Source organism: Pteropus medius, unplaced genomic scaffold (assembly GCF_902729225.1).
Source record: "Pteropus medius unplaced genomic scaffold, Ma_sr-lr_union100, whole genome shotgun sequence".
Taxonomy (NCBI): Eukaryota; Metazoa; Chordata; class Mammalia; order Chiroptera; family Pteropodidae; genus Pteropus; species Pteropus medius.
Genome location: NW_024342471.1, coordinates 10668571 through 10683464, shown reverse-complemented (window position 1 = coordinate 10683464; position 14894 = coordinate 10668571). Strand labels below are relative to the sequence as shown.

Genomic DNA, 14894 nt, shown 5'->3' with positions numbered 1-14894 from the left:
TGAGAGAGAGAAAGCTAGAGCGAGGAGAAAAAGAAAGGGAAGAGGGAGGTTGGGAAGGGGAGGGAGGTCTTGATAAATCTTATTCAGATGTGCGGCTTTTCTGTATGAGAATTAATAGGTTATGTGAAATGACAGCAAGCTTAGAAAAATGAAAAAATATAAAAGACGTGTGCGCCGTAACTGAGGCTGCTTTTTCACCCCCAGACACGTTGGGGACACCTGAGGTCTGTAAGGCCTTGTGCAGTCCAGCCAACGGACCTGAAAATAAGTGCCTTATTCTCTACCAAGTCCACAAGCAATCTCTGTGCTGGTTATGCCTTGCTTACCAATTTTTAAAGAAATTCCTATTATCCTGTAGACTTAGTCTTGTGCAGCGGGGCAAAACGTTTCAATGTGTTCTGCTAGAGAAAGTTTAAAATGAGACATGCAAGGAAACTAACTGCCTGTTGTGAAAGATGGAATGAGGGCAATATACGTAAGAGATTGGGCAGTGGAACGAGGAAATCCATCTCGGCTCTGGCCACTGGTGACCATGGCCTTACTAAGCCAGGGGACCTCAGCCAGCCACTGCCCTCTCAATGCCTGCACATGGCAGCAGCTGGGCCTCTGTGTGTGTGTTTGTTCAGCTAGCTGGAGTTAAAAGCACAAGTCTTTTCTCGGAGGATGTTAGGAAGATTCAAGAGATGATCTATGTGAACTGCTTTAAGGTCTTTTTATTTTTTTTAACAAAAAAGGGAGGAAAATCAAGGGATTAATCATATTCATCCAACCCAAGATTCCTTTGACTTATTCTCCGTGTAATCTGTATTTATGGATAGAAGCAGCCATGCCTTGGGAGCAGAGACCTCCGAATTCATAACTGGCAGAATCACAAACCATAGGCAGGGAATTAACAGCAGTAATTCTATTTTTTTCAAGCAAAGACCTAAATGAAATTGAATTACCAAGCATTCTTTAGCTCTCTCGCTGCCTTGGCGATATTCAGTCACCAGGTCGGGGGCTGTTTCTGCAGGTTTTGCGTACCCTGGGAGGCAAGTGTGGCGATTTTCTCCGAAGCCGGTTCTGCAAAGATGTTCTGCCAAAGCTGGCTGGCTCCTTAGTCACCCAGGCTCCTGTCAGTGCCAGGGCTGGACCAGTTTACTCCCACACACTGGCGTTCAAGTTACAGTTGGCCGTCCTGCAAGGCCTGGGCCCCCTCTGCGAGAGTTTGGACCTAGGTAGGTACCAGGCAGCCTCACCTGGACACACATTCTCTGCCTTGTCTCACCCCCACCATTGCACCGTCTGCTTAGTCGTGCTCCTCTCATCTCCCTTCGTGTGCTCATCCTTCAGTCTTACTTCGGCCTCATTTATCTACTTACCTTGATGTGTTTTTGACTTGTGGGATGGAATAAAGAGCCCACGGCATCTTGCCTAGCTGTCTTCAGTTTTACCACACAGCAGTTTGTTACTGCTCGTTCCAAATGAAGTCTGAGGGCCAAAACTTGTTTTGTTTTTCCTCTCCATAGGTGAGGGTGACCTGAATAAAGTGGCTGATGCCTGCTTGATTTACCTCAGCGCCAAACAGCCCATGAAATTACAAGAGGCTGCCAGGAGGTACGTCTGCTTGATCATCCGCATCTCTTTATGTTTGTCCTAAATTATAGATGATTTGCTAATGGCAAGCAGAGGTGAGGCATCTCTGCTCTTTCCTCTTCTCTCCCTTACCAGGTTAAAATGATTTTTTTAACTGTGCCAACTCTAGAGATGGCATTTTTACTAGACACGTTTCTCTTTGTAAGTAACCTTTACCTCTACTGCAACGTCAGCAGCAATTCCAGAAGGGCAAAAAGCAGAAAGATGGTGTGCTGAATGGGACAAAACTCTCTCCTGGTTGGAGGATGATCTGCTTTTAGGCCCTGCTCGGCTGGTGACCAAGTGACCCTGGCACCTCTGCGGGCCTCAGCTCCCTCATCTACAAAATGAAAGCATTGGGTTACTGATCTCGCATACCTTGACTCTAAGGAGCATCTTAATGGGCATCAGGTGCTATGAACCCTCACAAATTATATGCAAAATTGGGTGTGTGCAAGCAGGTACATATGTGCCTTTTTCTAGACAGGGTTCTTCCCATTCGTCCAATTATAATAGGAGTCTATGAACCAAGAAATGTTAAGAACCACGGGGCTAATGGCTTAAAGGGCCTTTTCTGACTGAAATTATGTGATTCTCATTTCCAAGTTTTGCTTATTCAAGAATAACTGTACCAACTCTAATGGGAAAAAAACTCTGTCTGGTTTCTTGAGTCCTAAAGGATTTTTCTCAAAAGCTAAAACTCTGAGCACAGCAGCATTCCTGAGACTTGAGACCCAAAATGCACTCCAGCCCCTTTTCCTCAGCTGTCTGTCCATCCGGGAGCAGCCCGTGCCCTGGAACTGTCATCCCCCGCCTGTCTGCTGCTGGAGCAAAAGCTGGCCTGTCTGGCCTGGCACTGTGTACTTTGCCATGTCCCAGGGCAAAGAAATAGTCCCTCCCACTTCTTAGGCTTCTGGAAACATGCCCCTCTGTGGGGTAAGAGTCATCTCGTTCCCTGAGGGCCTGAAAGCTGCTCTGAGAAATGAGGAAAGCCAACTCGCTCCCTTTTAAACCTTATACTCTCAGAGTGACAGAAGTATCTTTTTGAATTGATTTATTGTCCTTTGCAATTTTTTTCTCTTGATTTCCCCAGTTCCCTTTCTGTCTCTTTCTCATCACATCCCCTAGGCCCAGAATCAGTCATGTTTTCTGAAGCACAGGGGTGCATCCCAACCAGCTTCTTATCCCTATACATTCTTATTCCTTAGAGAACCAACTTAGGGTGAAGGCGATCCTCCCCGGGCAGTGTCCCTGAAGCAATCGTGCTGTGACTTAAAAGACAACTCAAGAACATAATGAATTCATCTTGAAGTAAATTCTTCATGTGCCTGTTAGAACCAAGAGTTACAAAGATGTGATTTTCATAGTTCCTGTTACATTCTTTTTCCACACCCGCCCCTTCTTCGTCCTTCAAGTTTAGACTCATCAAACAAGCTAATATTCGCAATTTATTATCTTTTCATTTCCTTTTTTTTCCCCACTAAAAGCAATTATAAACAGAATTAGACCCTGCTGAATCTTGACTTGGTAGACAAGGTGCCCGGGAGGAGGAAACCGCAGCCGGACCACTTGATTGCAGCGCCTTTGTTCGCTCCCTCGCATCCCATTCCATTCCATTCGGGTCGAGTCAGATGACCTCGCTCTTGCCAGGCTGGGAGGGAAGGAAGTGCAAGGTTGATTACTTCACAAACACATCATCCGCAAACTTATTTTGAAGTCAGGGGAGAAAAATCAGTGTCGTCCTTGATCTGGAGCCGCTTTGGCATCCCGATTCAAAAATTAATAAGCTCTGTAAATGGAAGAAGAAGCCTGAGACAATGGGAAACCTGGTCTCTTTGTGAGCCTCATTACCGAAAAGAGAGAGGGAGATGGGTGGACTGATTAGCATTGAAACCGGCTTACCTACAGGGAATGATGAACAAGGTCCCTTGAATGAGACAAAAGTCTCCAGCTCAGTAAATGGCCTCACCATCCATCCAGTTGTTTGTCTTTAATTCTGTTTCCTCCACCCCGCTCATTCATTCCAGAAGTGAAGCCTGTCTACATAACTAACAAAACCTCTCTTCAAACTGCTTCTCTTCACCTCCCAGCCGCCAGGTCAAGCCAGGGCCACCCTCATCTCTAACGACCACAGAAGCCTCCTTGCTGGCCCCCTGCTTCCACTCCTGCCCCTCAAGACTCCCCACACAGCAGTCCATGACACCCCCCACCCACTCAAGGGAGAAGAGAGGCTGTTGTGTTGGTTGCCAGGGCCCAAGGGGCAGCCCTGTAGCCAGAGGGTTACAAAAGCTCTAGCCTCAGCTCAGTACTCAGAAGAGCCAGGAAAGCCAAAGCCGTCCAGAGATGCTCCGGCTCCCTCAGAGCTGGTGAGTTTTTGACACTGGACAGGTGACCAGCTCGCCTTGGAAGTGAGTCTGGCAGGTGGGGGTTGGGACAGCTGAGGGGCAGCCTCCCTCAAGTTGGAATGGAGGCAGACTCAGCCACTCCATAAAAATTCGTCTTTGTGTGCGTTACACTTGGGTTTTTCCTTCCTCCTGTTTGCTTTTCCTGGCTCGGAAGAATGACCAAGCCTGTGTTTGCTTTTTTAATTTGTCGTATTAAATATAGCCTTTGTGGCAGGCTTTTACATCCAGGCTGTAAACTCTAGAAATGGAAATTGATCAGGGGGTGGTTGATATAACCAAGGCTATAAACGCTAAGAACGGAGATGCCATTCCAGTTTAATGCTTTTATCTAGTGAATGTGCCTTGTAAGGAGGGGCGTAAATCTTGCAACTGGGGAAGGGTTGGGGGTAGGGGCAGGGTATAACCTTGCTGTATTTTACCACCAGGTGTCACTGTTAACTGGCTATGCAAGAAAAATACCAGCTCCCCCAAAGTCCATCTAGTTAAATAACTTCAGTGGATAACAAATGAGAAAATCATATTTGAAGTTGGGAGGAGGGGTCAGCATAACAAGCTGTAAATAAGGTAGTGTCCCTGAGGGTGCATTGGATCACAGAATAACAGGTCATGTCGGCCATGCCCCCACTTCAGCCATGGCAGAGGCGAACTTAACTGATTTAAGCTCCCATGTGGCCTGGGAAGCATCTGAGATAGCTCCCAGAATGCAGTGGGCCTCCATAGTTCTGTGCCTTTCTGGCCATGGAGCTTTCTTTTCCTTCCCAAACATGAAAGGAATGTGAGATGCAAGCCTATGCCCCAAATTTCTGTGTGTTTCCTTCAAGCCAGCACATGCTCTCAGTCTGGTTTAAATCAACTCAAGCCTATGCCCCAAATTTCTGTGTGTTTCCTTCAAGCTAGCACATGCTCTCAGTCTGGTTTAAATCAACTCCATTAAAACCACACTCCCTGGGCCTATCTGAGCAGCCTCTGAGGTTCCCTGTCTTTTTCAGGGAGGTCTTAAATCATCCTGAATCTTTCACCCTGGGGCTAAAAGGAAGGAACTAGGCAATACCTGTTTTTAACAAGATGAAAAGTCCATGTCCAACAAGACTCAGGGTGGAGAAACAATGTACTTCGGCCACTCGGTCTCCACCCCCAGTCCTACCTCCACCTGCCAACCCCTGAACCCAGATAGGGATGCAGGGTGCCTGCTGATAGTGACCTAGTAGCCGGCTAGTGCACCTTTTGGTTGTGCAGGTACTAGATGTTGCAGTCCTTGGGGGCAGGATGCCCACCCAGCATCCTTTGCCTAGCCATTATATATGAGGGCAAACGGTATCCACCAGTCTTGGAGGTGGACAGACCTAAATTCAAATCTTACTGGCTCTGTGACCTTGAGCAAATGACTTAGTTGCCTTATACCTTATTTTTTTTCCCCTATGAGCTGGAAGTGGTAACACCTTTCTCCCAAAAATCATTTCACAGGTGAGAAGGCATCTGCCCAATGGTGCTTATGTTCCAGAGGTGTATGTATGCGTGTATGCGTGCCTATGTGGGATATATATAAATACCAAATATATGTATCATGTATGTGTTATACAAACACATATACACTTGGGCATGGTATTTTTTCTTGTAAACCTGCTTCATCTTTACTGAAATCTGAATGGAAGTTTTTACCTCAGAATGATCTTTTTCATGTTAATTGTGCCACTTCCCCCTATCTCCCATTTGCTTGAGAAGTCAGGACCGGGTTTGAAGGTTCATTTACTGACTGACTTCCCTGCTTTCTTTCTAGCAGTAGGATCTCAGCTCATCAAAGAACCAGCCAGTGCCTTCAAACCCTGGACGAACACAGACTGGCACAGGCTCGTTCATTTCATCCCTGTCAGAGTCCCAACGCCTCTCTTTACCCACACCTGGCCTATTATATTTGAATGGATCAGGAGCCACAGAGGTGATCCGTTAGTTCAGCTGAGCTTGAAATTAGTAGCTCATCTTCGTAAATGGTGTGGGCAGTTTGTTTGAGCTTGGGCTGCAAAGCTGCCTCCGCTTTGGATTGCACCCAACATGGAAATGAGGGCACTCCTAATACTTTTCCTTTTGACATTTGATTAATAGTTGACAAATCCAGACCCAAGTAGTTAGTTTTCCCATTATCCATCTTTTGACAGGCATTGCTGCTTTTTTTTCCCCCATGTTCATTGTTCTAAAAATAAGCTTGGATCTAAAGCTGTTCACTGTGCATATATAGGCATGGTTTCCTGGTGTCAAAGATAAGAGACATCTGCCATGCAGATTACAAACAAAGTGGGTGGCTGGGTTTCAGATCTGAAAGCAGGGACCTCTGTGCTACTTACATCAAATGCTACCCATCCTTTCCCTGCTTCCTTGGTGTTATCATGTGATTGATAATCTGCCAGGGTCAACCATTTTACCACTCAGTGGGAAAGGCAAGTCTAGGGGGTGTGTGCGCATGTACATACCCTGCTGGGTCAGGAGCCAGAATTCTCTTGATGCTTCTGGCACCTGAACCACCTATGCAAAGTGGATTTCAGATATCAAAGGCCTTGGCAGACCTCAGGGTAGCCATTTCTTCACTTTGCAGGGTCTGTGGTCTGTCCTGAACACCTAAGAGGCTGGAGTAAATGTGATGATTTCAGTACCAAGTAAAGTAGCCAGGGAAATGGCCTCGATTGTCTCATCATATGTGTATTTATTTAAAATATTTTTGGAGGTGAGCCAAAGATTTCAAAGATGAATACAGTTAAGAGTTGGCCTCACATTGCCACTCAGTAGCGGTGTAACCTTGGACAAATTAATTTATATCTCAAAGTGTCAGTTTCTTCATCTACAAGGCTAGAATATGCATATCCATTATTTCCCACCTAATAACAGTTATTACAAGAATTCAGTAAAGTCATGTAGATTATTCAACACAAAATATCAGCACAGAGTAAAAAAGTCAATCAGTAGTAATTGTTAACATTATTTAAACTTTCTCCTTATTCCAAAAAATACCTAGGGCATCTTATAAATTAAGTGTATGCAACAAGAAAAATAGGAAGTGAACAAATTTTTTAAAAGGAAAAATAAGAGGAAAACAAGATGAAACCGGGGTTGAAGTTAATATGTAAAATGCAGACTTGGAGCTCTGCACCCTTGCTGGAGATGCGCCTTCAGCGTGGCTCCGGGCTTCCGAACAGACAGCAAAGGGAACGCATCTGTGGTGCAATCCTAGTCATTACTAGAATAAGAAAAGAAAGCTTTTCGGAAAGAAGCACAGCTCTCTGTGGTGCTGAACCTTAAGAAAATTTCTTCATGGGTCATCTGAGAAGAACACTAGGTACGGTTGTGACTAATATCCCTAACACCCTTGCAGTAAATACAGAAGTACATTTCCTAGAGCTGTTTCTTAACGGCATCCGTCAGTGGAGGCTGCTGGCGTAGTGCCAGAGCGTGGGTTCCAGGAAAACAGTTCAAGGAGGAGGGGGTGGCAAAATAGGTAGGCTGCTGCGACGATGTCTTTATCTTCAAGGGTCCACATCTTCCAGGGAGGAGCAGGAAACACTGCGTGTGGCCTGAGAGTGCAGCCAGCTGGTGCCAAGGCCCAAGCCTGCCGCCTTGGTGCTCGGCACAGGGCCACTCTGAAATCTGTGCCTAGCAGCGTTGTCGTCGTGGCATCTAGGCCTGCGGGAGGCCTCCAGGCAGGAGAGGGGGCCAGATGGAAGGGGCTGCTTTTAAATCCTTTCCCAGTGGGATTTACATCCTTCTAGGTTCTGGTTTATTTTTGAATTGCCTGTAGCAGATTGGTCCTCTCAGCGTCGTATCTTTTTAAATATGCACAAAGCGGTAGAGTCGTTCCACGGCATTTATGATACTTTGTCCTGTGGTACTTCGGGGTGCGATTAGCATCATAAGCCTCTCCTGGTGTTAACGGTTTTAAATCCTGTCCCCATTGCACTTAAATATTTTTACTATTTAAAGTCTGTGAGTGTGTGGGTTAGAGTTTGATTGATAGATGAATGGTCTTGAACGGATATAGTTAAGTCTAACGAGAACGTATAGCTGGAGAGGTAATTGGTAGTATTTATTTAGAGAGTAAATCATTGCTTCAAGTCATAATCCTCCATTTTCAACATTTAGAAACAAAAAACGACCTCTGTGCAGGGAAAGATAGCTAAATTGAATAGCAAAAAAGGACAGGCTTGAAATACTGGTTAACCAATGAACCGAGACCCATTAGAGTAAATTCCCGAGTATAGAAACGTCGGCCCACTGCTCGCTGGCTAGGACACATCGACACCCTGAGCATCCATTTGTTCAGAAGGAAACACACAGCCTCATTTATCGCATCAGCATGTATGGAGTCACAGGAATGGCCGGAGAAAAGAGCGTGGAGGCTGTTCTGCCAGAGAGGGAATAACAGGGAAGCTAAAATGATTTTGTGGATAAGGCTGCATCATGTTCCTAAGGAGACATTCCTGAATAACTGCTTTAGAAGCCCCAAATAAATAAACAATTAAACAGATCACAAAGCCACTAGTTTTTTTTTTATCACTGGCGCTTACACAAACAGCTCGTGAGAGCATTTTATAAATCCAGAAAGAGACAAGGAGCAGCAGATCCCTCCAGCAAGTAATTGACAGAGAAAGAATAGCTTGTCACCCAGGAGAGCTCAAAGTTCTGACTTTCAGTTGCAGTTTGTTTAGCCTTACTGGGCCTTGACTGGCCGGCGGTTTTCTAGAGAGCCCTTTGAGCAGATGCGGTCTAGACTGAGATGGTGAGGACGCTCGGTGACATTGGCGTCTGCAGCAGACGGGTTTCTTTTCGGTTTTGCTGCCTTCGGGGGGAAGGGTGTGTGAACTCATTTGACTTAACGGCGTAAATAGCTAATGGTAGTATGTTAGTCTTCCTCTTATGAAGGGACTAAGATTCACATTCAGAGTCAGCTCCCGGGTACTTAGTATGTATTAGGGATAGTTCCAGGCATATTTTGTGTATGTTATCTTTTTAAGATAATTTAACCCTCAAAATCAAACTTTGTGCTTATTCTAAGCATGTTGCACTCTAGAAGACTGAGTCACGCAGAGAGCAGAACTCACTCAAAGTTAGTAGGTTATTTCGGAAGCTAAGCAGGGTCTGGGCCTGGTTAGTACTTGGATGGGAGACCACCTAGGAAGACCAGGTGCTGTAGGCGTAAAAAAAAAAAAAAGTGGTAGTTTTTAAGGAAGCGCCTTTTGGTTTTTCCTCAAATTAAACTAAAAGCGGGCAGGTTTATTTCATTTTCCCACAAGGCTCCCCATCAGTAGGATCTGGTGGGGAAGTGGGGCTGACATGCAGGAAGATCAGGCAGTTCCGCGTGTGTGTGGTCACCGCCGAGCAGGGTGGGGTGCAGAGACAGACAGACTGCGGGCTACGGGCTACGAGTTGGTGTTGAATTCACACACAGGCAGTGTGACTAAAGACAGGCACTCAACCATTGAGCCTCAGTGTCCTCTGTAAAATGGGAGTGAATGTACCCTCAAGATTAATGGTGATGGGTCACGGTGTTAAAGCTCCTGGCAAACAGCAAGTGCTCAGTACAAGTGACCCCGCTTCTTCTAGACTCAATCAAGGTTGTCCTTTTAAAATAATAGCAGTTAGCATTTCTGGGTGTGTGATTCAGCACCCATGCTTGCAGACTGCTGTAGACCATTGGAACTGAAAGAGGCCTTAGAACTCATTTGATGCACCCCCCACTTTACAGAAAAGAAACTCAGCATATTCCACCCCACACGTGACTTCTAGCATGGCCCTCTCCACATTGCATAGTGGGCCTCTGTGATTTATCTGTCCTCCCTACCAGACAGGGAGCCTGAGGCCAGAGTCTTTTTGTCTGTCCATCTTTGTATCCCACACGCCTGGCGCAGTGCCTGGGCTGGACCAGGTGCTGGTAAATGTTTGGTAAGCCATGAAGAGCTGGGACCCAAACCCAGCTGACCAGATTCTGGTAGCATACTTCCTACCTCCCAAGGCCACCCCGCCCATGGCGTTGTCACCCAGAGCACCCCTATATTGATTGTAAAGGAACGAGCCAGTTCTGTTGGTTTGGCGTCTGGAGTTTATTAGGTACTTACGGATCCCCGTCAATCGTAGATAGGGCTGAAGTGCAGGGAAATGGCTGCCTGCATGAAGTGAAATTCAATAAAACCGCATTTTAAGTGAAAAATCAGTATAAACACCAGGCTTCTTTGCCATGGAAACAGAGGTTGCTTAGAAACTGCCTAACAGTGAGTTCTAAATTTTTTAAAGTCAAGTTATCATTTAAGCTACAGGGCCCTACAGGTTATTGAGAGATAATCACTCGCCTCAGGACACTTGGAGGCGGAGGCACCACCTGAGTGCCTCCCCCAACTCTGGGGACCAGATAATCTTGTGATAACAGAGCTCCCTGGAGCCACTGATTTAGGCCTGGGGGGAAGAGAGAGAAATTTTTGTTCAGAAGTTAAATAGTGTACATATATTTTTTTAAAAGTGTTTCTCTTTGGGTTTGAAAAAAGATGGAGCTGGCCATTTGGCATGTTCAACAGCCATCTCTGCCGTGTCTCAAGATGTATTAGGAACATTTTCCAGGCAGTTACTGCAGTCACTTCAAAGCAGAGGTCCTGTCTTTTTCTTCTGGCTTTCGATTATACAAAAAGAGTTTTTGAGGTCTTCAGCTTTCTGCTCTTCACTCTCCAGAAGCCCCATGATGGGTGGGAACTGGCCCCAGCACAGAGTGGTGGTACCAGAGTTTGGAGCAAAGCTGGGCAGCTGAGCACTCAGACAAGACTTCCTGGGTCTCGGGCTCAGCTCCCAGGGGCTTGAAGCAAACAGAGCCCCTGGTTCAGAATTTGTTAGTGTTTGGAGTTCAGTGGGCCATGCCTTTTGCCAGGCAAGAGCACCTGCCAACACCTGGTTGCATGGCACGGTATTTGCTCCCCACCTCAAGCATGCAGAGGGCAAAGAATATTGCATTCATTTCTTCCTGAAAATAATGGGCAAAATTAGAACTCGATTGACTGAGAATTGGGACCCCCACCAAGACAATATGCAGGAAATTATGAGCGAAACAAAAGACAAATGTTAGGCCCTTATGGAACATCTGAGAATTTTCCGTGGCACGGCCGTGGCTGGGGTTGGCAGTGATAATTATTCCTTAGACTCGCACACAGTTTCTCCAGAAGAAACAGTGTTTTCATTATGCACTTCAAAGTGTTTTCCTGCACCTCATCTCCTTAGAGCCTCGGAACTAACCTGTGAGAAGGGTGGAGCGGGTGTGATCTTCTTCCTTTGGAGAAAGAGGAAGGAACAGGTTCACGGAGGCAAAATAATTTGCTCCAAGCCCCAGAGGTGAGAGAAGGAACTTGTTTGGCTGCCCGCCGTGCTGCAGAGTCTACCCCTTTAAGAGCTAAGAAATGAGACCCAAAATAATTCTTCCAAGAGTTTGGCTTAATAAAAGAAGGTGAACTTTGCACACGTTTTTGCTTTGCATCCCTGTTAGCATTTTATTTAGAGATATTACAGGGCAAAGAGAGTGGCGTTTTCTCTCTTGCCAACGAATACAACATTCTCATTTAGCATGTTAAAAAGGACTCAGAAAATGAACATTGCAGCGTTTTGCCATGTAAGTCAGCAGAGCTACGACTGAACTGAGCCGTGGCACCACTTTGCTGGGTGTTGCCCAGATCAAAATATTCCTTGAAGCTGAGAGTGTGCCATGCTGTAGCTTGAGAAATTGTTCCAGTTCTTGAAGGGGGGAAAAAAATCAAATGAAACCATTTGCATTCTAACAGTCTTTGGCACTAGGGAAAACTGTCAACCGTGTCACATGTAAATAGAAATCTGCTTCTCGTTTTTGGTGCATTTTTTCATAATTTCCCTTGCCACTCTAATTATCAAAGATATTTTTGTTTTTAAACAAAAATTTTCTCCCACGCAGGCCCCATCTCCTTTCTGCGGTGAAGTGGAAATGAATTGGAATATTCTAATCACTTCTCCAGCAACTACAGCTGAGGTTATAAACACAAGATTATCCTAAGTAAAGAAAACCTAAATTGTTTAGGCACAAAACGGGCCAAAAAATTTTCAAAGTGCCCCCTCCCACCTCCTTCCCTCACCTCCTTAGCATATGTCTATTAAATCCTAGGAAGAAAGCAAAAGTACATAAGCTTTTCAGATTAACATAATTAAAAAACAGAATTTAGTTCCATTTAGCAAGCATTTAAGTTCTTATTTGATGCCCAGCTATATGGAAGAGGTTCCTAGGAATGATCATCAAGAATAAAAGGCGGGAGGTGGGTCCACAGAGTAGTGGTTAGCACGCCTGCTTTACATGCAGCAGGCCCCGGGTGCACCAGGCCCCAGGTGCACGCCCCAGGCATGTGGGAGGAGACGCCCCTCCCTCAGAGATCCCGTTCTTCAGGGGAAGCAGCAACATCCATAGGTCAGGGGTGGAAGTGGCGGGGTGGGGGGAATTAAAAAAAAAAAAGAATACAAGGTGGGCCCTCAAACAGAAACTGAGACAAATAATCCTCCACAGCCACTCAGCTAGTGATGTCTGTGGTGACGTGAATTCTGGAACGAACACATTCCTTAGTCCTTCCTTGGTGGTGAACAGTGGACTTTTCCTTTAGATCCTTCTATAGAATGTAAATATTTCAGAGAGGGACATCATCTTCAGTCATTAGTATGCAATCTGAAAAGTCAGTTATTCAGTATGAGAACCTGTTCGTTCGAGTACTGGTTGAGTGTTCACCATGTGCCCTGCTAGGTGCTGGGGATGCAGCAGTGAGCCAGACATGGGCCCTGCCCTCAGGATCTTGTATTGTGAAGAAGGGAGATGGCCAGAAGACAAGTAGTTGATAAGTTCTGGGGAGGGTGTCCTGGAAAAGAATAAGGGGCCACCACCTAGGCACAATGGTCCAGGGAGAGTGACCTCTCTGAGCAGGTGCCGTGTGAGCTGAAATGGCAGGCTAGCCGAGAGGGAGCTGCCCAGCTAGTGGAGGGCCTCATCTTTCAGTCCTTCAGACTGAATCATTGAGTTGGCCAGGTGTATGAAGTTTACACTTAGACTGCCCAGTGCAGGGGCCCTGAGCACATGACTGACTGTTCAGAAATAGAATACGAGCAGAAAAGAGGCAAGGGCTGTGACCCCACAGTTTGGTCAAGGTAAAGAGCCTCACCTGTGACAGATGTATAGCGTCAGGTAGTCGGGGCCCTTCGGCTCTGTATCATGTGTGGGAAACCAGTGACTTGCCTCTGCCAAAGGTCACAGGACAGGGCTCAGCCGGTCCTGCCCCAGAAGAATAATGATCCGATCCTTGTTCAAGTGTATCCAGACCACCAAGAATCCGTGGCTCTCCGTGGCCAGAAGGGGCGAGCTACAGAGTTCAGCAGTGAGCTGGAGGGCCAGAGAAGAGGGCCTGCAGACTCAAAGTCGAGGGCTTGCCCAGGCTCCCTCAGCGGGATGCAGCCCCTACCTTGGGGCTGGTCCCATGAGCTGAGGGAAGCCTTTTGTGAAGGGCCTGGCAGTTTTCTTCCTTCTGAAAACGCCTGCTTTATTCCCCAGAACTTAACCAGTTTCTTAGCCGAGACCTTGTTTGATAACAATATTGTTCTGCTCAGACTAATTGCTTTTCTTCTCTCTGTCAAGGGACACTCTATGCCTCTATCTCTGTCAGGCTTCGGAACCATATGAATGGCCCTGTCTTACGAGCTAAAGTGGGTTGGTTCTGCCATTCAGTGATTTGGTGTTACTATCAGTTTTTTCCTCAAGTAGTCTCCTGGGTAGAACACCAGCAGCTTCCCCTCCTTGTTCCCCGCCTCACTCCTGTCCATCTCTCCACAGGGTTTTCCTCCACTTGATGAAGGTGGACCCGGACTCCACCTGGTTCCTCCTGAACGAACTTTACTGCCCTGAGCAATTCACACCTCCCCACCCCAGCCTCCGCCCTGTGCAGCTGCGGGGGGCCACGGGGCAGCAGAGCCCATACACAGCCAACGTGCTTCTCCTGCTCCAGGAGCTGCAGTGACCTCTCCTCCCCGGCTTCCAGGTGGGGAGCTGATCCCACCCTGGCCGAAGGCGGTGGCAGCTGCAGCAGAGTATACTGCAAAGGCGGATCAGACAGCCGATCGATTTATAAATTGATCGATCACGCAACTGCTTAGAAATTGGATTGAAGGAAAGTGGCTGACTGTTATTTATATTTCATACCTGGTGTTTTCAGATGACATTGTCTAGCAGTTCTAAGGGCTTAACTCCTTAGCTTACTGTCTCCAAGGCCCTAGCTGCCTCACAGGCCACGACACACATACACACACACACACCTGAGGGCTTAAGGACACGTGGAACAGAGGCCTGTACTATGCATCATGTGTGTCCTCTGAGTGCCCGAGGACCATGTGGAACCATGTGGAAGTATCACTCATCCAGGAGTCTTAGAACACAGCCCGGCATCACAGACACATATACCCTCCTGGCCTCGAATAATGAGAGGGAACAGACTCGTTGCACCTAACCCGTTCTTTGGAAGAAAATGAAATAAAGGCATTTCTTGGATGAAAAGTATGATTAAGAGCTCACTTTGAAGTTTGTTATTTAAATTGGGTGATTTTTTATAAAATGAGTGTGCGTTCTTGAATGGGTAATCCAGAGTCATGGTATAAAATTCCAAGCAGCACAAAACAAACCGCGAAAAGTCAGTCTCCCATCCCATTCCCCAGACATCTGCTTTTTTCTCCAAGAGCAAACACTCCTGGTAATTTTTTGGATACCTTTTAAGTAAGAGATCAATTTTTTAAACTTTTTATTATGGATAATAGTTCATCAATGCCCCAGGTACCCATAACCCCGCTGCCCCAGTAGCTGGCCCA

General features: G+C 46.4%; 1 protein-coding gene across 1 annotated transcript in view; it reads left to right on the top strand.

Annotated features, from left to right (window-relative positions):
• Positions 1-14592, top strand: part of TTI1 (TELO2 interacting protein 1) — a 42356-nt gene extending 27764 nt beyond the window's left edge. The window contains exons 6-8 of the mRNA XM_039864311.1: positions 1013-1217; positions 1509-1596; positions 13870-14592. Of these exons, the coding sequence (XP_039720245.1) occupies positions 1013-1217; positions 1509-1596; positions 13870-14053 (477 nt within the window). The 3' untranslated portion in view covers positions 14054-14592. The remainder of the gene's footprint in view (positions 1-1012; positions 1218-1508; positions 1597-13869) is intronic.
• Positions 14593-14894: the final 302 nt, after the last annotated feature.